This window comes from Lampetra planeri, chromosome 16, assembly GCF_965212315.1.
Source record: "Lampetra planeri chromosome 16, kcLamPlan1.2.h2, whole genome shotgun sequence".
NCBI lineage: Eukaryota > Metazoa > Chordata > Hyperoartia > Petromyzontiformes > Petromyzontidae > Lampetra > Lampetra planeri.
In genome coordinates this window covers 14,077,739-14,099,925 of record NC_136122.1, presented here as the reverse complement: position 1 = coordinate 14,099,925, position 22,187 = coordinate 14,077,739, and the positions used below count along the sequence as shown (strand labels likewise).

Here is a 22,187-nt window from a genome sequence, read left to right as displayed (position 1 = left end):
GTAATTACAGCGGCTGCTTGGAGGATGGGGAGGGGTGGGTAGTGAGTATGAGGGTGTATCAGCGAGGGGGTGTGTGAGAGCGTGTGCGTGTGTCGATGTCGGCGCGGGTGCGAACGGGAGAGGTGTTTTAGTGGTCGGCGCACTGCGCTCGGAAGCCAGGAAACCGATTCCTAAAACCTCAGCGCTGGGGATACAAATACAGGCGGGCGCTTTGCCGGTCTTAATAGGTGTTCGTTAACAGCACTTGCCTCAACAACCTGTTACACGGGAGATCAGAGTTGTGTTTGTAAGGAAGCGTGAGTGTGGGTGCGTGTGTCTCCCCACCAGGAGTGGTTTCCTGTCCTCGTCGCGAGCCGCCGCAGTTCGCGCCCTGCCCGGGCTCGCCGCGACCCGCGCGCTCCGCCAAATGAAGTCCTGATTATCTCGAGCACGTGAGCATGGACGATTAAGGAGACGCGGGGGAGTGGGGAAGCGAGGGGTCGGTGGAACGCGGTCCGGGAGGTGCGGCGTTGTGTATGGAGCCGGGCAGCGCGCACGGGGCGCGGACTCGCTCGGGTCCGCAACTCCGAGTGGCCGAGCGGCGCGTCCCCTGCGCTGCGGGGCGGCGGGGACGCGTGGAGGCGCGGGGCTCCGGGTGCCGTGGGGCGACGCCGCGCGGAGCCTCGCGGAGACTCGCCGAGTCCGGCTCGGAGCAGCCTCGCGTCGCGCAGATGGGACCCGGACTCCTCCACGCGGCCGTCGCCGCGCTGCTTGCGTGCGCGGCGCTGCTGGGCGCACACACGGCCGCTTCCACCGCCACCACCACCGCCGCCACCGCCGCCACGGCGGGGGGCCTCAACCCCGCGCCCCCCTTTCCCGGGACGCCGTACCCCGGGGAGGTGTCGGCCTTCTCCGCCGCGCGCACTCGCAGCCAGATCGGTGGCCCGCGCCTCGCGGTGACCTTCGACCGCGTGTTCGTGAACCTGGGCCAGGACTTCAGCGCCGAGTCCGGCGCGTTCACGTGCCGCGTGCCGGGCGCCTACTTCTTCGCCTTCACCGTGGGCAAGTACCCGCGGAAGCTGCTCTCCGTGATGCTCGTCAAGAACCGCGACGAGGTGCAGGTCATGGTGTACGACGACCACCGGCGCGGCGAGCGCAAGACGCAGAGCCAGAGCGTGATGCTGCTGCTGCGGCGCGGCGAGCGCGTGTGGCTCCGCCTGCACGGGGAGCCGAGCTACGCGCTCTACAGCAGCGCGGGGCCCTACACCACCTTCACCGGCTACCTGGTCTACGCGGCTCCGTCGGGCGACTCGGAGCCCGTGGCCGGCACCACCGCTCTCCCTGCTCCCGCCGCCCCCCGCGCGCCTCGCGCCGCTCCGCTCGTGGTTCCCTCTTCTCCCGCGCCGTCTCCCCCTCCTGTCCCCCCTCTTCTCCGGGAGCCGCGCTCCCCCACCGTCAGGTCGGCCTTCTCCGCGGCTCGCACCTCGAGTCTCGCGGCAGCGGCGAGGGCGAGCGCGGCGGCCCGCGCCCTGAGCTTCGACGCGCAGCTCGTGGACATTGGCGGCGACTTCGACGCGGGGTCGGGCGTGTTCACGTGCCGCGTGCCGGGCCTCTACTTCTTCGCCTTCACCGTGGCCAAGGCGCCGGGGCTGGGCGTCTCCGTGGCGCTCATGCGCAACCGAGACGCCATGGAGGCGGTCATCGGAGACAGCAGCCGATCGGCGCGCCGCGAGATGCAGAGCCAGAGCGCGCTGCTGCGGCTGGACGCGCGCGACCGCGTGTGGCTCCACGCGCCCGCGCACCCGCGCCTCGGCCTCTACAGCAACGCGGGCCGCTGCGTCACCTTCTCTGGGATGCTGCTGCTGCCGCTCGCCGGCCACTGACCCCCCACCCTCGACCCACCAGCACCTCGAGCTGCCGGGAAAACTGGGACGGAGTGGGGGGGGGGGAACGTCGGTGGGGGGGGGAGAGGTGATTCTCCGGACTGAGAGATCGGGGTGAAGTGAGCAGAGCCCCCCTACCCACGTGGAGCTGCTCGCCCGGCGGTCTTCATTAGCAGCAGCACGGAGAGGACAGACAGTGAGCAGAGTGGACACAGCATAGAGAGTACAGCAGCAGTGGACACAGCATAGGGAGTACAGCAGCAGTGGGCACAGAGTACAGCAGCAGAGTGGGCAGAGCACAGAGAGTACAGCAGCAGTGGGCACAGCACAGGGAGTACAGCAGCAGAGTGGACACAGCACAGAGAGTACAGCAGCAGTGGGCACAGCACAGAGAGTACAGCAGCAGAGTGGGAACAGCACAGAGAGTACAGCAGCAGTGGGCACAGCACAGAGAGTACAGCACTGGACACGGTGCGCAGGGACGCGCGGCCACGTGGGCCCGGCACCTCGCCGCAGACGGCGCGGCCTCCTCCTGCTCGTGCCCGATCCCCTGCACTATCGGGCTGAGACACGCGCGCTCCTTTGCACCGTGTGTGCCTCATGCACGATAACTATCCAGGCACAACCCTGCTTTTTGATGTCTTAAATAGTCCAGTAGTTTTAAAACAAATGTTATTTTTCTTCATTGTATATGTTATTTATTTTTTATTACATTGTGCGATATTAAATACTGTATACGTGTAATTGATTGCTGTTGGAGCGATAAGTCGAGCAATATATCGAAGCCCGTGCTCTCCGGCTGTCTGTGTGACGAGTGGTGGGGCTGTGGCCGTGTCTAATCCTGCCGTAGCCCGGGTCACAAACTCGGCACACAAGAAGATCTTGCGAGCTCAGGCGCATTGCTGGTGATTTTGTCGTAAGCGACATTAATGATACAACGTAAATAAATACACGGAATCGACACAATGTGCAGTTCACTTTTCCACAAAGAGAAAACGTGCGAGTTCAGCATCCTTGCGCGGCCATTCCGGATTAATGACATCCAACAGCGTCTATTGAAGCAGAAAATAAAATGAGCCACTGTCGACCTTCTGCGTCTTATCAGCAGGGTCAGGCTTGTGAAAGCAATGCTGCTCTTTCTCGATGTTGTCGCCACGAGTAGCACTCCACGTGCATGATGCGGCCCTGTTCAGCACACATTGATTCACTGGTTCATGATTTCCAATCCGCGTGTAACTTGAACATCAAACAGAGCGCATGGTTGAGCAATTATTTACAGCACATCAAAACAAGCGAGTTCCTTTTTCCAAATTAAACGTTGCATCTACAGGGCGCGACCTCAAACATTCTTTCTTGTTAAGAGAATCAAACAGCTCTGCGACCACCGCCTCGCTGCCATCTACGAGTTTTAGAGAAACAGCCACTGAGCGAATGGCTATTTGTATTCTTGGTTCTTTCGGTAAAGTCACGTAGATAGAAAATAAAAATGAAGTAAAAAATTATAAAATAGATTTTTTTTATACATTGAAAATAATAAAAGCAAAAAACCCATGAAGTTTCGATCGCAACACAAGCGGTCTATCTACGTGACTTTACCGAAAGAAACACAAAAGTTTTAAGTAAAAATTTAGTGGCTATTTGGTGAAGGCAAAGAGTGGGGACTGCACGCCATTCGTTATCATCCGTCCATATAACGCGGCGAAGGGACACAAACTACGAGCGCGGGCATTGCATCGGTAGCATGACTGAATAATCATTATCATGGGTTTGCTCGTTAGAGGCCCCACGTGTGTGTGTGGAGCTGTGTGATCGGAGCGGCGGGCTGTTTCCTGGATGAATGGGAGCTCGCACGATGCCACCTGTTCTGCGGAATGTGAGAGCGAGGGAGGAAGGAAGGAAGGGGCCTCTGGTGTGGAAACGCAGCCCAGCAATCGATCAATTGCGACGCCTCCATCGCAGCTGATGGATGTGACCCCTACGAGCACTCGCTCCCCGTCTCCCCTCTGGTTACACACAGGCCGGCACCATCTCCCTCACGCCTCTCCCCGTTTCCCCCCTGTCTCTATCTCACTGTCACTCACTATCTCCCCCGTCTCCCCCTGTATCTCCATGTATCTCCCCTGTCCCCCTGTATCTCCATGTATCTCCCTGACCCCCTGTATCTCCATGTATCTCCCCTGACCCCCTGTAGCTTCATGTATCTCCCTGATCCCCTGTATCTCCATGTATATCCCCTGACCCCCTGTATCTCCATGTATTTCATGACCCCCTGTATCTCCATGTATCTCCCCTGACCCCCTGTTTCTCCATGTATCTCCCCTGACCCCCTGTATCTCCATGTATCTCCTGTCCCCCTGTATCTCCATGTATCTCCCCTGACCCCCCTGTATCTCCATGTATCTCCTGACCCCCTGTCTCTCCATGTATCTCCCCTTACCCCCCTGTATCTCCATGTATCTCCTGACCCCCTGTATCTCCATGTATCTCCCTGATCCCCTGTCTCTCCATGTATCTCCCCTGTCCCCCTGTATCTCCATGTATCTCCCCTTACCCCCCTGTATCTCCATGTATCTCCTGACCCCCTGTCTCTCCATGTATCTCCCCTGACCCCCCTGTATCTCCATGTATCTCCTGACCCCCTGTCTCTCCATGTATCTCCCCTGTCCCCCTGTTTCTCCATGTATCTCCCCTGACCCCCTGTATCTCCATGTATCTCCCCTATCCCCCTGTATCTCTATGTATCTCCCTGACCCCCTGTATCTCCATGTATCTCCCCTGTCCCCCTGTATCTCCATGTATCTCCCTGACCCCCTGTATCTCCATGTATCTCCCCTGTCCCCCTGTATCTCCATGTATCTCCCTGACCCCCTGTATATCCATGTATCTCCCCTGTCCCCCTGTATCTCCATGTATCTCCCTGACCCCCTGTATCTCCATGTATCTCCCCTGTCCCCCTGTATCTCCATGTATCTCCCCTGACCCCCTGTCTCTCCATGTATCTCCCCTGACCCCCTGTCTCTCCATGTATCTCCCCTGACCCCCTGTCTCTCCATGTATCTCCTGTCCCCCTGTCTCTCCATGTATCTCCCCTGACCCCCTGTCTCTCCATGTATCTCCCCTGACCCCCTGTCTCTCCATGTATCTCCCCTGACCCCCTGTCTCTCCATGTATCTCCTGTCCCCCTGTCTCTCCATGTATCTCCCCTGACCCCCTGTCTCTCCATGTATCTCCCCTGACCCCCTGTATCTCCATGTATCTCCCCTGACCCCCTGTATCTCCATGTATCTCCCCTGACCCCCTGTATATCCATGTATCTCCCCTGTCCCCCTGTATCTCCATGTATCTCCCCTGTCCCCCTGTATCTCCATGTATCTCCCTGACCCCCTGTATCTCCATGTATCTCCCCTGTCCCCCTGTATCTCCATGTATCTCCCCTGTCCCCCTCTATCTCCATGTATCTCCCTGTCCCCCTGTCTCTCAATGTATCTCCCCTGACCCCCTGTCTCTCCATGTATCTCCTGTCCCCCTGTCTCTCCGTGAATCTCCTGTCCCCCTGTCTCTCCATGTATCTCCCCTGACCTCCCTGTCTCTCCATGTATCTCCTTTGATCCCCTGTCTCTCCATGTATCTCCCCTGACCTCCCTGTATCTCCATGTATCTCTCCTGACCCCCTGTCTCTCCATGTATCTCCCCTGACCTCCCTGTCTCTCCATGTATCTCCTCTGTCCCCTGTCTCTCCATGTATCTCCTCTGACCCCCTGTCTCTCCATGTATCTCCCCTGACCCCCTGTCTCTCCATGTATCTCCCCTGACCCCCTGTCTCTCCATGTATCTCCCCTGACCCCCTGTATCTCCATGTATCTCCCCTGACCTCCCTGTCTCTCCATGTATCTCCTCTGACCCCCCGTATCTCCATGTATCTCCCCTGTCCCCCTGTCTCCCCATGTATCTCCCCTGACCCCCTGTCTCTCCATGTATCTCCCCTGACCCCCTGTCTCTCCATGTATCTCCCCTGACCCCCTGTCTTTCCATGTATCTCCCCTGTCCCCCTGTCTCTCCGTGTATCTCCCCTGACCCCCTGTCTCTCCATGTATCTCCTCTGACCCCCTGTATCTCCATGTATCTCCCCTGACCTCCATGTCTCTCCATGTATCTCCTCTGACCCCCTGTCTCTCCATGTATCTCCCCTGTCCCCTTGTCTCTCCGTGTATCTCCCCTGACCCCCTGTCTCTCCGTGTATCTCCCCTGACCTCCCTGTCTCTCCATGTATCTCCCCTGACCCCCTGTCTCTCCGTGTATCTCCTGACCCCCTGTTTCTCCATGTATCTCCCCTGACCCCCTGTCTCTCCATGTATCTCCCCTGACCCCCTGTATCTCCATGTATCTCCCCTGACCCCCTGTCTCTCCGTGTATCTCCTGTCCCCCTGTCTCTCCATGTATCTCCTCTGACCCCCTGTCTCTCCATGTATCTCCCCTGACCCCCTGTCTCTCCGTGTATCTCCTGTCCCCCTGTCTCTCCATGTATCTCCCCTGACCCCCTGTCTCTCCATGTATCTCCCCTGACCCCCTGTCTCTCCATCTATCTCCCCTGACCCCCTGTCTCTCCATGTATCTCCCCTGACCCCCTGTCTCTCCGTGTATCTCCTGTCCCCCTGTCTCTCCATGTATCTCCCCTGACCCCCTGTCTCTCCATGTATCTCCCCTGACCCCCTGTATCTCCATGTATCTCCCTGACCCCCTGTATCTCCATGTATCTCCCTTGACCCCCTGTATCTCCATGTATCTCCCCTGTCCCCCTGTCTCTCCATGTATCTCCCCTGACCCCCTGTCTCTCCATGTATCTCCTGTCCCCCTGTATCTCCATGTATCTCCCCTGACCCCCTGTATCTCCATGTATCTCCCCTGACCCCCTGTATCTCCATGTATCTCCCCTTACCCCCTGTCTCTCCATGTATCTCCCCTGACCCCCTGTATCTCCATGTATCTCCCCTGACCTCCTGTATCTCCATGTATCTCCCCTGACCCCCTGTCTCTCCATGTATCTCCCCTGACCCCCTGTATCTCCATGTATCTCCCCTGACCCCCTGTATCTCCATGTATCTCCCCTGACCCCCTGTCTCTCCATGTATCTCCCCTGACCCCCTGTCTCTCCATGTATCTCCCCTGTCCCCCTGTCTCTCAATGTTACTCCCCTGACCCCCTGTATCTCCATGTATCTCCCCTGACCCCCTGTATCTCCATGTATCTCCCCTGACCCCCTGTATCTCCATGTATCTCCCTGACCCCCTGTATCTCCATGTATCTCCCTGACCCCCTGTATCTCCATGTATCTCCCCTGTCCCCCTGTCTCTCCATGTATCTCCCCTGACCCCCTGTCTCTCCATGTATCTCCCCTGACCCCCTGTATCTCCATGTATCTCCCTGACCCCCTGTATCTCCATGTATCTCCCTGACCCCCTGTATCTCCATGTATCTCCCCTGTCCCCCTGTCTCTCCATGTATCTCCCCTGACCCCCTGTCTCTCCATGTATCTCCCTGACCCCCTGTATCTCCATGTATCTCCCCTGTCCCCCTGTCTCTCCATGTATCTCCCCTGTCCCCCTGTATCTCCATGTATCTCCCCTGTCCCCCCTGTCTCTCCATCCCTCCGCGTCTCCCTCCCCCCAGATGTTGTTTGTGCCGCGCCACGCGCTTTGAAACCGATCCCAATCCCAGCGCTCGTGCGCTCGGGGCCCGCCGCTTATCTCTTATCGCTGCGCGTTGTTGCCTCTGCTTATCGGAGCTGATGCCCCTTTCGCAACGGTCGCCTCCTCCGCGAGAGTCGCTAATGTTTAACGAGGCGCCGCGTCGAGACGAGGAGCAAGGGGAGGAGAGGACTCGGGGATAGCTCATTGCGAGCCCGGAGCGAGCGAGGAGCAGATGATGATGCTGCTGCCCGCTGCGAGGAGGATGATCGTGGCGGTGGTTATGGCGACGGTGGCCATGGCGATGATCCACGCGACTCAGGGGGCGCAAGGTGAGACTCATGGATTAGCCCCCCATGCACCCCCCCCCCCACCAGGTACCTCCCATTTAAATCCCTGACTCGCAAGATGATGCAGAGCTCTCGGTTCTTTATGGAACTTCACTGGCGGTTTTATTTGGCACGCACGTCATCCTTGTCTGCGCACACACTCCATAAATAATCACCATGATCCATTGTTATGTTTCTGTAATTGAATGATGGTGTCACGATGATCAGAATCATCAGAATGTATTTATACCGATGGGTGGTGAATTCGCGCTGACGGGCATCGGCGTCGCGGTGACGAGTGATGGTGTCGCGGTGATGTGTGCTGATGTGTGCAGTGTTCCTGGACCGGCCCGTGGCGTCGCGTGTGCTGCAGCCGCGTACTCGCAGGGCCAACTCGTTCCTGGAGGAGCGGCTCCAGGGGAACCTGGAGCGCGAGTGCCTCGAGGAGAGCTGCAGCCACGAGGAGGCGCGCGAGGTCTACGAGAACGACGCCGGCACGGTGCGCCCCCCCCCCACACTCACTCGCCGCGTGGCCCGGGCAGAGACTGTGAAGGCCGGCGCTGTGGCACACGAGAGAGTGGATGGCCAACACAACTCCCGGCCGCCATTGTCTCCCCAGTGGCGATGTTTACACACCGCACCAGATACTCATTTTTGGCTGAGTCGCCATAAGGGAGGCCCAGGACCAGTTCCGATAATCGTCACTAGTCTTGGCCGTGAGCGGGAATGAAACTCGGTTGGTGTTACAATGGGTGGCGATACAGGGAGCCGCGAGGCTGCTGCTTGGGAGTCGTTGGTGGCCAATAAGTTCTTCTCACTCACTTTTAGGAGTCGTTTTCACGAGGGCTGCGCTCCACTTGAGCGACCATTGCTCTACGGTGTAATGTTACAAAGGTGGCAGATCTAGAGCATGACGCCGGCACACAGTGGCCGACTCTTCCTCGGATGACGCCACGGGATCTCTGAGCCGACGGCGCGTCGTGTCTTTATGGCTAAATACTCACCGCGGTATTAACCGGGGGGGGGGGGGGGGCGGCGGGGTGGCACGATGGATTCGAACCGCGATCATTCGCAGCAAGCGGCGAGCCGCCTCCCGGCGGGCCACGTGACCGCCTGCGTGCGTGAGTCGCCAGACGCAGCAGTGCCGAGTTTACTCTCTGGGTGTCATGTTTGCCAGTGAGTGACACGAGGTCACGCGTGACGGGGGGCATCTGTTCACGCGCGTCCCCCGCGAACTAACGGCGATGTCCCCCAACAGGAGGCGTTCTGGAACCAGTACAAAGGTAGGCGGCTCTCTCGCCACGCACACATGTCGCAGCGGTGACACTCACGTCTCAAAGCGAGGGTTCGATTCCTGACAAGGGCACCTTTCTTTGTGGGGGTTGCCTGTTCTCCCCCTACTCAACATCGGTTTCCTTTGGCTTCTCCAATTTCCTCCCAGAGCTAAAACAAATCCTACAATGTAACCGATATTGGCCACACATCCCAATGCCGAGTATTGCGCAATGCAAATGACTTGACTGGGGATTACGCCCAGCCAGATTCCCCCACCTGTGTGAGCTTGGCAGAAGCCTGCTGGAAGAGAGTCTTGAGACTCCGCTCGGCGCTTTCCTGGGGAAACAAGGACAAGCATCATCATAACAACAACATGCAAAGCACACACGTGTACGCACGGTCCGAGCGTTCGCTGTGTGCGTGCAGGATGCAACGTGGACAATGTTCGGAGCCACATGGAGCTGTTCCGCCGCTGCCTGAAGGGTGAGAGACGCCGCCACGACATTCAGCTGTCGCGGCGACACGTGGCACACAGCGGCACGCACCTGCACACAGCTGCACACGCGGACAACGTGTCTGTGCAGAAACCACGATGTGCAGTCTTCTCTCTCTGTGCAGCCATCCCTCACCACGTAAAGCTACCTCTGTCTGCGTGGCGTGCGCGTGCAGGGCTGTGCATCACCGGCAATGGAGAGCAGTACATCGGCAACGTTTCCATCACCAAGTCGGGCCGACAGTGTCAGCTGTGGACCAGCAACTTCCCGCACCAAGTGCGGTAAGGGCCGCACCCCCCCAGGCCTCTGTCTGGTCGCACTGGGGTCGTTCAAGTTCATGCTCTTAGGTTTTTTCGGTAAAGTCACGTAGGTAAAACATTAAAATTATAATAATAATAATAGAAATAAAATAATAATAAATCAATTAAATCACGACGTTTCGGAGGCGACACAAGTCTCCGTCTTCAGGTGGGACCGTCACAGCCAGATTTACTGTATCAAGATACAGTAGACGGAGACTTGTGTTGCCTTCGAAACGTCGCGATTTAAATGATTTATTATTATTCTATTTCTATTATTAATTTTATTTTTTACCTACGTTACTTTACCGAAACAACCTAAGAGTATGAATCCTTGCAGTCACGAAAGCTTCAAATCTAGAGTCATTCAAGTTGATTACTGCTGCACTGTCAGTAGCCGCATGCACTTCGGTGACCTTTTCTGGAAGTGATCGCCGGTTCTCTTGAACGACACAACCGCCACCTGCAGCACGGCCACCGCCACCGTGTTCAGCGCCGTCTCCCGTGCGCCGTCTCCCGTGCGCCGCCTGCGTGGTTGGGAGCGGTGACGCAGCGTGCTGCTCTGAGAACCCGGCAACCCGGCTTCTATTCCCACTCGTGGTCAACAATCAGTGACGAATATTAGAATCGGTTCTGGGCCTCCCCTAGGTTAACTCGGCCTTAAATGAATACCTGCTGCGGTGTGTAAACGACAGATTTGGGGGACAAAGGTGGTCGAGCGTGGTGCTGGTCATCCACCCCCTCGCGTGCCGTGGCCGGCCTTCGTACGTGCTACTTGATAACGACACTTGCCCCTATGTGGGCTACACGAGGGACCTTTGCCTTTGTTGTGCCGCCACGGACAGATTCAAGCCCGTCGATCACCCTGAGAAGCAGCTGGTGGAGAATTTCTGCCGTAACCCGGACGCGTCCCAGGACGGGCCGTGGTGCTACACACGCGACCCGCTGGTGCCACGTGAGCCCTGCTCCGTGCCCAGCTGCGGTGAGTGCCCTTTGCTGCCCGCGTGGGATTGCATCGTGACCCCCATGTACTAGGAACCTGAACCAGGGGGTCAAAATACTCCACCTTGTGGTCAACCACCACACTGCAGCTCGCAACACCCACTCACTCATTCATCCACTGACCCCCACTCACTCATCCACCCACTCACTCGTCACACTGCAGCTCGCAACACCCACTCACTCATTCATCCACTGACCCCCACTCACTCATCCACCCACTCACTCGTCACACTGCAGCTCGCAACACCCACTCATTCATCCATCCACTCACCCACTCACTCATCCATCCACTCACCCACTCACCCATCCATCCACTCACCCACTCACTCATCCACCCACGCACCCACTCACTCGTCCCACTGCAGCTCACAACACCCACTCATCCATCCACTCACCCACTCACTCATCACACTGCAGGTCATAACACCCACTCACTCATCCATCCACTCACCCACTCACTCATCCACCCACTCACTCACTCATCACACTGCAGGTCATAACACCCACTCACTCATCCATCCACTCACCCACTCACTCATCACACTGCAGGTCATCACACCCATTCACTCATCCATCCACTCACCCACCCACTCACTCATCCACCCACTCACCCACTCATCACACTGCAGGTCATAACACCCACTCACTCATCCATCCACTCACCCACTCACTCGTCACACTGCAGGTCATCACACTTTTCTCTCCGCTTCTTCCCTTGCACCGCTCCACTGTGGAATTACGTCTCATCTTTCCCCCCAAGCCGTTATAACCTCGCTCGATTAAATAAACGTGTTAACTCTTATTTCGAACTTATTTTATAGTGCTGTTTGTGTCTGGCAGCTTGGCGCTTCAGGCCTTTTGGCCTGTGCTCAGAAAAACCCAAACAAGTATCTCTCACATATGTACCACTCGTGCCTCATGGCTAGAAGGGCCTGGGTTTGATTCCCGATTCGGGTGCCTTTCTGCATCAGCTTCCTCCGGGTTCTCTGATGTCCTCCCACAGCGATAGAACATACAATCGAACTGCTGTTGGCAAATGATCCAAATATTGAAACATAGCAGTGCCGGCCCGAGCCTCTTGGGGGCCCTAAGCAGAATTTGATTTGGGGGCCCCCCTCCCACCACGCAGACTCATCTGTGCTAGAAGGTGGCCAGGGGGCCCCAAGCAGCCGCTTAGTTCGCTTATGCCTCGGGCCGGCCCTGAAACATAGCCTGCATATTACCCAATTGAGATGACACCAGGCAACATCAGCCCCTACGTATACAACTCGTCAGGACGCTCCCGTGACGCGAGTCCGGAGAGTCGGCGAGGCTTTCGTGGGCGAGCGAGCGTCACGACGGTAACAATCTCCCCACCGCCGCTGCGCAGACGAGGACCCGAGCCGGCACGTGCCGGAGTCACCCCGCGTCCCGCCCGCCGTGCCCACCCCGCGGCCCCAGGGCCCCTGCGTCCCCGGAGCGGGCGAGGATTACCGCGGGCCCGTCAACGTCACGCGCTTGGGCCGGCACTGCCAGGCCTGGTCGGCCCGGACCCCCCACGTCTCGCGCTTCTCGCCGTCGACGCACAGCGCCGCGGGCCTGGAGGGCGCCGCGTGCCGCAACCCGGACGGCGACGAGGAGGGCGCCTGGTGCTACACCACGGACCCCGGCCTGGCCGTCGACTACTGCCCCCTGTACTACTGCGACGGCGAGTGTGGCCCCTGCCCGGGCGTGACAATGGATGCCGGATGATGGCTACCGCGTTTCCTCGATTGACCGGGGGGGGGGGGGGGGGAATTCAAAAGTGGAGCAGTGCGAGGGAAGAAGCAGAAAGGGAAGTGAGGTGACCTGCAGTGCGGGTGTGTTGGGTGAGTGTGGGGGTGAGTGGATGGGTGAGTGGGTGGGTGAGTGGGTGGGTGTTTAGAGGAATCAAGGAGTGCGGTTCACAGAAATCGTAACCATGGTAGTAGCGATAGAAGAGTGACAAGGAGGTGATCACCTGCCAGTGAGCGAGTGACTGGAGCGATTCGGTGGCAGAACATGATCAGTGGGCCCCCTGTCACGATTGCCCAGGGCCTGGGGGCCTCCTGGGCCCTGGGCAGTTACACCGCCCGCGCAGGGGATAGTGTCGTTGTCCGTGTCGCGCAGGTGAGGATGACATCTTCCTGGCGGCGCCCAAGGAGGAAGGGGAAGGGGGCCGAGGCCGCACCACGGCCACAGGCACCGACCCCAAGATGACGCTCATCAACCCACGCTCGTTTGGAAGCGGGCAGCTCGGTAATGAGGGCAACGAGGGTGCCGCGGCTCAGTGATGAGGGTGATATGGCTCAAGGACCGGGTAACACGGCTCTGGTGTTGAGATGACGCACGTGACCCGTCTTGGTCTTCGTGACGCGAGTGACGCGGCTGCCAGGGTTGCTCTACCGGCGCAGCAGGTTGCTGATAGGGCGGCTGTATTGTGAGCGTTGTCCATGGTCGTTTCCCCACGTGGGTGGTGCACGTGCACGTGTGTGTCTAAAGGAGCGGTTGGGCAGTGGTTCGCGCGCTGCGCTACGAACCCGGCGACCGGAGTTAAATTTCCGCTCACGGCCAACACCAGCAACGAATATCTGAACCGGTCCTGGGCCGAATCTACCTTAACTTGTATGCCTGGTGTGATGTGCTGAACACCAACAGTGGGGAAACAAAAGTGGCCCACCATGCCATGTGCCAGCCTTCATAGGTGCTCGCTAACAGCACTTGCCCCAATAATTTTTTTAAGGCTACACCAGGGATATTTGTCCGTGTGTACAGAGTGTGGGAAGCGACCCATGTTTGAGCTGATGGGGAAAGAGGACGTGGGAGAGGAGGAGCTGCAGGAGTCTCAGCGCCAGCGCGTGGTGCATGGGGACAACGCAGAGGAGGGGAGCGCACCCTGGTGCGACGCCTCGAACACGCGGCGCCACCGGCACCTCGCCACACCCCACAACACGCGGCGCCACCGGCACCTTGCCCCTCGCCAGCACCCCACAACACGCGGCGCCACCGGCACCTCGCCACACCCCACAACACGCGGCGCCACCGGCACCTTGCCCCTCGCCAGCACCCCACAACACGCGGCGCCACCGGCAGCGCCACCTCCATTTCCACCCGCGGAGCCACTCGCCGTGCCAGCTGCACCTGAGCGCGCATTTGTGTGTGCAGGCAGGTGATGCTCTACCGCAAGAGTCCCATGGACATGCTTTGCGGCGCCAGCCTCATCAGCGACCAGTGGGTGCTCACGGCGGCGCACTGCGTCTTCTACCCACCCTGGGACAAAGACTTCACGGCCAAGGAGCTGGCGGTGCGCATCGGCAAGCACAACAAGGCTGGGTGAGCGCCGATCGAACCAAATCCCAAAGTCGAACTGTAATACTGGCTCTCACCTTAACCCTGACAAAAGCCCAAGCTCTAACCATCGCCTTATTTCTAACCTGTAACATTTGAGTCCCATGACCTCCTGCCAGCGAGCCTTCGACACTTCACGTGACAGCCTCAAAGTGCTCCTAGCCTCGCACAGGAACTGTGGTTAATGGCAGCTGCTGCTGCTACCGTTTTTGATGTTGGTGTGGTCGGCAGGTACGAGAAGGACCGGGAAAAGATCTCCAACGTTGACAAGATCATCATCCACTCCAAGTACAACTGGAAGGAGAACATGGAACGCGACATCGCCCTCCTGCACCTGGAGAAACCCATCACCTTCACCAAGTACATCGTACCCATCTGTCTCCCCACGCGCGACGTCGCAGTCAGGTATGCGGGCGCCCACTCTGCGCATCTGCACGCACCGGCTCGCACGCGTAGCCAGGGACGCGTACACAGGGTTCGCACGCGTAGCCAGGGACGCGTACACAGGGCTCACACGCGCAGCCAGGGACGCGTACACAGGGCTCGCACGCGTAGCCAGGGACGCGTACACAGGGCTCACATGCGCAGCCAGGGACGCGTACACAGGGCTCGCACGCGTAGCCAGGGACGCGTACACAGGGCTCGCACGCGTAGCCACGGACGCGTACACAGGGCTCACACGCGCAGCCAGGGACGCGTACACAGGGCTCGCACGCGTAGCCAGGGATGCGTGCACAGGCCTCACACGCGTAGCCAGGGACGCGTACACAGGGCTCACACGCGCAGCCAGGGACGCGTACACAGGGCTCACACGCGCAGCCAGGGACGCGTACACAGGGCTCACACGCGTAGCCAGGGACGCGTACACAGGGCTCACACGCGCAGCCAGGGACGCGTACACAGGGCTCACACGCGCAGCCAGGGACGCGTACACAGGGCTCGCACGCGTAGCCAGGGATGCGTACACAGGGCTCGCACGCGTAGCCAGGGATGCGTACACAGGGCTCACACGCGTAGCCAGGGACGCGTACACAGGGCTCGCACGCGTAGCCAGGGACGCGTGCACAGGGCTCGCACGCGTAGCCAGGGACGCGTGCACAGGCCTCACACGCGTAGCCAGGGACGCGTACACAGGGCTCGCACGCGTAGCCAGGGACGCGTGCACAGGGCTCGCACGCGTAGCCAGGGACGCGTACACAGGGCTCGCACGCGTAGCCAGGGACGCGTACACAGGGCTCGCACGCGTAGCCAGGGACGCGTACACAAGGCTCACACGCGCAGCCAGGGACGCGTACACAGGGCTCGCACGCGTAGCCAGGGATGCGTACACAGGGCTCACACGCGTAGCCAGGGACGCGTACACAGGGCTCGCACGCGTAGCCAGGGACGCGTACACAGGGCTCGCACGCGTAGCCAGGGACGCGTACACAGGGCTCACACGCGCAGCCAGGGACGCGTACACAGGGCTCGCACGCGCAGCCAGGGACGCGTACACAGGCCTCACACGCGTAGCCAGGGACGCGTACACAGGGCTCGCACGCGTAGCCAGGGACGCGTACACAGGGCTCGCACGCGTAGCCAGGGACGCGTACACAGGGCTCACACGCGCAGCCAGGGACGCGTACACAGGGCTCGCACGCGTAGCCAGGGATGCGTACACAGGCCTCACACGCGTAGCCAGGGACGCGTACACAGGGCTCGCACGCGTAGCCAGGGACGCGTACACAGGGCTCACACGCGCAGCCAGGGACGCGTACACAGGGCTCACACGCGCAGCCAGGGACGCGTACACAGGGCTCACACGCGTAGCCAGGGATGCGTACACAGGGCTCACACGCGTAGCCAGGGACGCGTACACAGGGCTCGCACGCGTAGCCAGGGACGCGTACACAGGGCTCGCACGGGTAGCCAGGGACGCGTGCACAGGGCTCACACGCGTAGCCAGGGACGCGTACACAGGGCTCGCACGCGTAGCCAGGGACGCGTACACAGGGCTCACACGCGCAGCCAGGGACGCGTACACAGGGCTCGCACGCGTAGCCAGGGATGCGTACACAGGCCTCACACGCGTAGCCAGGGACGCGTACACAGGGCTCGCACGCGTAGCCAGGGACGCGTACACAGGGCTTGCACGCGTAGCCAGGGACGCGTACACAGGGCTCGCACGCGTAGCCAGGGACGCGTACACAGGGCTCACACGCGCAGCCAGGGACGCGTACACAGGGCTCGCACGCGTAGCCAGGGATGCGTACACAGGGCTCGCACGCGTAGCCAGGGACGCGTACACAGGGCTCGCACGCGTAGCCAGGGACGCGTACACAGGGCTCGCACGCGTAGCCAGGGACGCGTACACAGGGCTCGCACGCGTAGCCAGGGACGCGTACACAGGGCTCGCACGCGTAGCCAGGGACGCGTACACAGGGCTCACACGCGCAGCCAGGGACGCGTACACAGGGCTCGCACGCGTAGCCAGGGATGCGTACACAGGGCTCGCACGCGTAGCCAGGGACGCGTACACAGGGCTCGCACGCGTAGCCAGGGACGCGTACACAGGGCTCACACGCGTAGCCAGGGACGCGTACACAGGGCTCGCACGCGTAGCCAGGGACGCGTACACAGGGCTCGCACGCGTAGCCAGGGACGCGTACACAGGGCTCGCACGCGTAGCCAGGGATGCGTACACAGGGCTCGCACGCGTAGCCAGGGATGCGTACACAGGGCTCGCACGCGTAGCCAGGGATGCGTACACAGGGCTCGCACGCGTAGCCAGGGACGCGTACACAGGGCTCACACGCGCAGCCAGGGACGCGTACACAGGGCTCGCACGCGTAGCCAGGGATGCGTACACAGGGCTCGCACGCGTAGCCAGGGATGCGTACACAGGGCTCACACGCGTAGCCAGGGACGCGTACACAGGGCTCGCACGCGTAGCCAGGGACGCGTACACAGGGCTCACACGCGTAGCCAGGGACGCGTGCACAGGGCTCACACCAGAAACATGCCCACATTACACCCCCATGTCCCACTCGTGCCTATATCACACTCGTACCCACGTAACTCTCGTTTCTAACAGCCCTTGCCCCAACAGTCTGTTAAGGCTACGGGGGGATATTTGTCTCTGTTTCTACTCAGCCTGCTGAAGTCAGGCTTCAAGGGCCGAGTGACTGGGTGGGGAAACCTCTTCCAGACGTGGACCAACAACCCCCGAGCACAGCCCAAGGTCCTGCAGATGATCAACCTCCCCATCGTGGACCCCAGACGTTGCCAGGAATCCACCACCCACCGGATCACGGCCAACATGCTTTGTGCAGGTGGGCACCACATCTGCTGCTATTTCCCTTGTTTATCTGGGAAAGCCTCACTGAGTCTCAACATCCTGTTCGAAAAGGGCTCTGATAAGTTTTTGCAGTAAAAGTAGATGTTGATGCTGTGTAATAATCTCATTGAGTAACTTGCAGTATCATATTTCAACATTGGGATGTTTGGCCAATACCAATTACATTCTAGGGGTTTCTTTACCTTTGGGAGGTAACTGGAAAATCTGGAGGCTACCCATGCAGGACATCGAGGGAACATACACACTCCACATGGAAAGGCGCCTGTGTCTGAAATCGGACGCAGGCCTCTTCTTGCTGTGAGCCATGAGTGTTACCACCGCGCTGCCACCCTGTCGCCATTGTCCCGGTAGAGTCTGGGGCAATTATGCGGTCAAAGTGGTGGCGCATTTCCTGCTTGTTGCCGAGGTTTGCAGTTTGCGTCTGGTAGGCCGCCCTGGTTGAAACTCAAAGTTAAAAGTCAAAGTGATTTCCTACTCAGATGAGCATTAAGGTAGTGCTCGTCTTCTGTTGACAGCCCTGCAGAGCCAGTGGTGGAAATTCCACATTCCTATTAAGGGGATGAGACTAACTACTTATATTATTATGGGCTGAGTCAACCAGCAGGATTTGAACTTGCAACCTGATACCGAGCTCCCAGTGGCTACCAGTGACCTGGAAATATTCATGAAGATATTAAGCCCTGGCGACAGCCACACATGGCTGAGGAGAGCGTGGCGGAAACTGCAGCACATGTGCTTGGGAGAGAGGTGTGGCCCCTGCCACCTGCCCAGGTGCTGTGCCTGTGTGAGGGTGCCGAGTTGTCGGGTGCCACGTGTCTGTGTTGGTGCCCAGGATATGAACCGGAAGACGTGAAGCGTGGTGATGCGTGTGAAGGAGACAGTGGTGGGCCCTTCATTATGAAGGTATGGACACGAAGGACGCGAGTGTGTGCCCACACGTGAACATGCATGCACCCATGTACAGAGACAAAGATCCCCCGTGTAAGCTTGAACAGACTGTTGAGGCAAGTGCTGTTAGCGAGCAGCACCTATGAAGGCCGGCATGGCACACGAGGGGGTGGGTGGCCAGCACTACGCCCAGCTGCCTTTGTCTCCCGTGTGGTGATGTTTACACGTCGCACCAGGGACTCATTCGAGGCTCAGTCGATCTAGGGGAGGCCCAGGATCGGTTCATATATAATTTTTAGTGATGTTAGCTGTGAGTGGGTATGAAACTCGGCTCTCCGGGTTCATAGTGCTGTGCGCTAACCGCTGCGTTATCCACTCCCCACGCATGCGTATGCGTGCGCACACACACACACAGGACCATGCTACTCATACCCCAGGGTTTGTAATCGCCTATTGCAGCTGCAGGAGAGAGAATGGCTAGGGTGTCGTTCCACTGTATTTCACCCGTGCATGACTGTTTCATGAACAAATCCGAGAAATGTGTTCAAACAATTGTTGCCAATTCTTTAATGTCCACGGTTCCACCATCTGGTCCCGGAAGATGAAGATGGGGCCGTGACATGACCGAGCAGCAGCGTGTTGGCCGTTTGTTGCAGAGGTTTGCAGTTCGAATTCGGCAGGCCCTCCTGGATAACTACTGAGGGTGTATTAGCCTATAAACTCTACGCGCCATCTGCTTCACAGTGGACGTTGCATATCTTGTGATGGTATTCTAAAAGAGTAGGCCATTTAGAGTCGGGGTCATGGTGCAAATCTAACAAACTTCATAAATTACTTTCAAGTTACTTAATTGGGTAAAACTACATCACATTTGGTGCCCCTATCACAACAGTTAAGACTTAGGCTTTTTTGGGTGAGTGTTTAGGAGGTAACAACAAATCCGCAGACAAGTCACCTTCTTAACACTTCCCATTGGCCACCCAGTCTTCTGGGAGTGATTTGTTGAGCCGCATTGGTTAAATACAAGGAAACGCAGGACTGCTTTCGACATTTGAAGTCTCATCAGCAGAGTCGGATCTGTATTAAACCAATACCTGTAAGCTGCCAGATGTTTAAAGGCAAGGATGCTCTTTGTTAGATGTGGGTTCTAGTTGGACGCAACCCCCAAAGTGAAATGAGTAGCAGATTTGCTCCGCATCCAACGCCGACGCAGCACCCCCAGCAAACCTGCAGGCTGCGCCGTGTGCCCCGCTGCGTAGGACTTCGAGAACAAGCGCTGGTACCAGATGGGCATCGTGTCGTGGGGCGAGGGGTGTGACCGCGACGGCAAGTACGGCATCTACACGCATGTCTACCGGCTGCGCAAGTGGATTAACAAAGTGATCGGGGAGCCAGACACATGAGGGCTCGCCCACCCCGACACCTCCCACCTCCTGACCCCTTTGCCCACCCCGTGAACCCGTGACTGGACACATTATCCTTTAACACCTGGCCTGACAAATTAACCCTTGACCTGACACTTTAACCTCTAACCTGGCACCTTAACCTGACGATGTATCCCTTGTTAACAAAATCTGGAATTCAAGAGGCCCTCTCTGATCTTGATCTCACTCCCCAAGGCTTTCTCAACTGTGACTTGGCCTCCCTCCCTCTCCCCTCCCCTGCCCTCACCTCCTCCCTCCTGCCGCACGTGTGCCCAGAGAGGCTGGAGCGGTTGGAGCGAGCGCCCCACACACTCGCCCACACTCACCCTCACGCAGTCTCTATCTCAATAAAGCAAATACAGACCAATCCTCCTGTCTCCGTGTCCGATGCTGTGTTCATTCTTCCTCGTGTCCGTGGGGGTATTCGTTTTATACTGGTAGGAGCCTCCTGGTTACACCAGCCCACAGGGGATTATTGTGTCCGTCGTGCAGGGAGGGGCTAGGTGGGGAGGGGAGGGTGGGGAGGGGCTGGGTGGGGAGGGTGGGGCTGGGTGGGGAGGGGAGGGGAGGGCTGGGTGGGGAGGGTGGGGATACGTTGGTCACCCCGTGGTGCCCTTATAAAACTCAACGTTTAACCTACTCACGCCGGCTTGTGCCCGCCCTCACAGTCGGGCATATTTGCGGAATACACCACGCCGCCGTTGACCCTGGCCATTGACCGAGCAACCCAACGTTCCTGCCAGGAGGAATGTGTTTATTAAACAGCTGCTGAGCACAGGCCTGAATGCCCGAGACGTCAAGCAGCTCGAAATAGACAGCACGGTCATCAACGTTCTCAGAGATGTGAGATATAAGTTAAGACATTTCTTGACCTGAGTGAAGCTCACGGGAACAGCGACAATGGGTGGTTGTGATGGAAGAGTGACAAGGAGGCGACTGACCGCCAGTGAGCGAGAAACTGGAGCGCCGTGCGGTGGGCGCTGCATCGGCGGCCCCCGCGCGGCGCTGCGTGGACTCCTGCCTCGCAGCCGGCGCCTCTCAAACCTGCTCTGTGTTTGAGTTTGGCGACCTCGTGATTTAATGCCAAAATTCGTGTCGTTATCCCTCCACCACCCGACAGACTCTGGAACTCTCTCCCACAGGATACATCAGGGTCTCTCTGAGTCTGTGAACCGATATTTACACTTCCGCTTTTGCAACTGAACTCTTTCAGCGAATAGCTTTAAGCGTTTGTGTTACACTTTACATTTCGTGATTAGTTTGAAGAGCGATCGTCACGCTGAGTGCAGCTGCTGCGTCTTGTGCAACGTTTTCTACATCGAATGATTGTCAGCATTACGAAATTGTCACGCTGACACCGACGTGAATTACACGTGCCGATATATTGCTTACATTCTGATCAATACAGCTCCTCTGCATCGGCAACTTAAGCCTTTTCCAGACGAAATTTAACATCGTTAACAAAAGCCTAAAGCCATCTGCGAGCTTAATTGGAAATCGACTGATTGATTTGTTAGCACCGTATACATAATATCTGTGTGAACGTAACAGTTTTGTCGGGTGGTGGAGGGGTTCCTCACATGATTTGTTTGCGATAAACCTTCCACCACGTGACCTAACCCAAAAACAAATCGTTGCGTTGGCTCCGGAGAAGACCTGCGATTCAAGTCGCCTCCTCAACGCGACCACTTGCATGATGGCACAGTTACGCGGTGGCCCAGTGCTGGAACACTCTGCTTGATGCAGAGGTTCGCGGTTCGATTCCGCAGGCCACCCTGGTTACCACTGCGGGCGTATTACACGTCTCTTTACTTGAGCCAAGGTTATTAGAGGAGCTTGGGAAACGAGACCACGGGATGACGTTCCAACGCCGAGTCGCAAAAACACGGTGCGTCAAATTATGTTTTGCACTTATATGGGACTAATCTTGATTTGAAGCTTTCGTGACTGCAGGAATCCATACTCTTTGGTTCTTTCGGTAAAGTCACGTAGGTACAAAATCAAATAAATCACGACGTTTCGGTTGCAACACAAGAAATCATCATCAGGTTGGCAAACCACAGCAATACATTTTTTTTGCTGAAGTGGAAGAGAGATGCCGTGGTAAGAGGTTATATCGGTAAGAAAGGGAGGGAGGAGAGAGGGCGGCTGCGTGGACGCGAGGAGAGGGACGTGCAGCTGTATGGGACTACCACTTTTCATGGCAAAAGAACAGCTAAGACACTGTAACATGATAACAAATGGATGT

General features: G+C 58.1%; 2 protein-coding genes across 2 annotated transcripts; both read left to right on the top strand.

Annotated features, from left to right (window-relative positions):
• The first annotated feature begins 701 nt into the window (after positions 1–701).
• C1QTNF4 (C1q and TNF related 4) lies at positions 702–2,986 on the top strand. The gene has a single exon (XM_078601713.1). The coding sequence runs from the start codon at positions 711–713 to the stop codon at positions 1,860–1,862; it is 1,152 nt and encodes a 383-aa protein (XP_078457839.1). The 5' UTR covers positions 702–710; the 3' UTR covers positions 1,863–2,986.
• A 4,742-nt stretch (positions 2,987–7,728) lies between these two features.
• On the top strand, positions 7,729–20,306 carry F2 (coagulation factor II, thrombin). The gene is made up of 14 exons (XM_078601695.1): positions 7,729–7,878; positions 8,211–8,374; positions 9,134–9,158; positions 9,577–9,633; positions 9,820–9,925; positions 10,789–10,925; positions 12,315–12,632; positions 13,073–13,201; positions 13,718–13,841; positions 14,108–14,275; positions 14,522–14,695; positions 17,423–17,601; positions 18,460–18,530; positions 19,775–20,306. The coding sequence occupies exons 1-14, from the start codon at positions 7,782–7,784 to the stop codon at positions 19,916–19,918; spliced, it is 1,893 nt and encodes a 630-aa protein (XP_078457821.1). The 5' UTR covers positions 7,729–7,781; the 3' UTR covers positions 19,919–20,306.
• Positions 20,307–22,187: the final 1,881 nt, after the last annotated feature.

Bases quoted from the DNA above. Each gene is read 5' to 3' on its own strand.
- C1QTNF4 (XM_078601713.1), top strand. From the start codon at position 711: ATGGGACCCGGACTCCTCCACGCGGCCGTCGCCGCGCTGCTTGCGTGC.
- F2 (XM_078601695.1), top strand. From the start codon at position 7,782: ATGATGATGCTGCTGCCCGCTGCGAGGAGGATGATCGTGGCGGTGGTT. The intron at 14,276-14,521 runs GTGAGCGCCGAT...TGTGGTCGGCAG, and splicing joins GGCAAGCACAACAAGGCTGG to GTACGAGAAGGACCGGGAAA. The intron at 18,531-19,774 runs GTATGGACACGA...CCCGCTGCGTAG, and splicing joins GTGGGCCCTTCATTATGAAG to GACTTCGAGAACAAGCGCTG.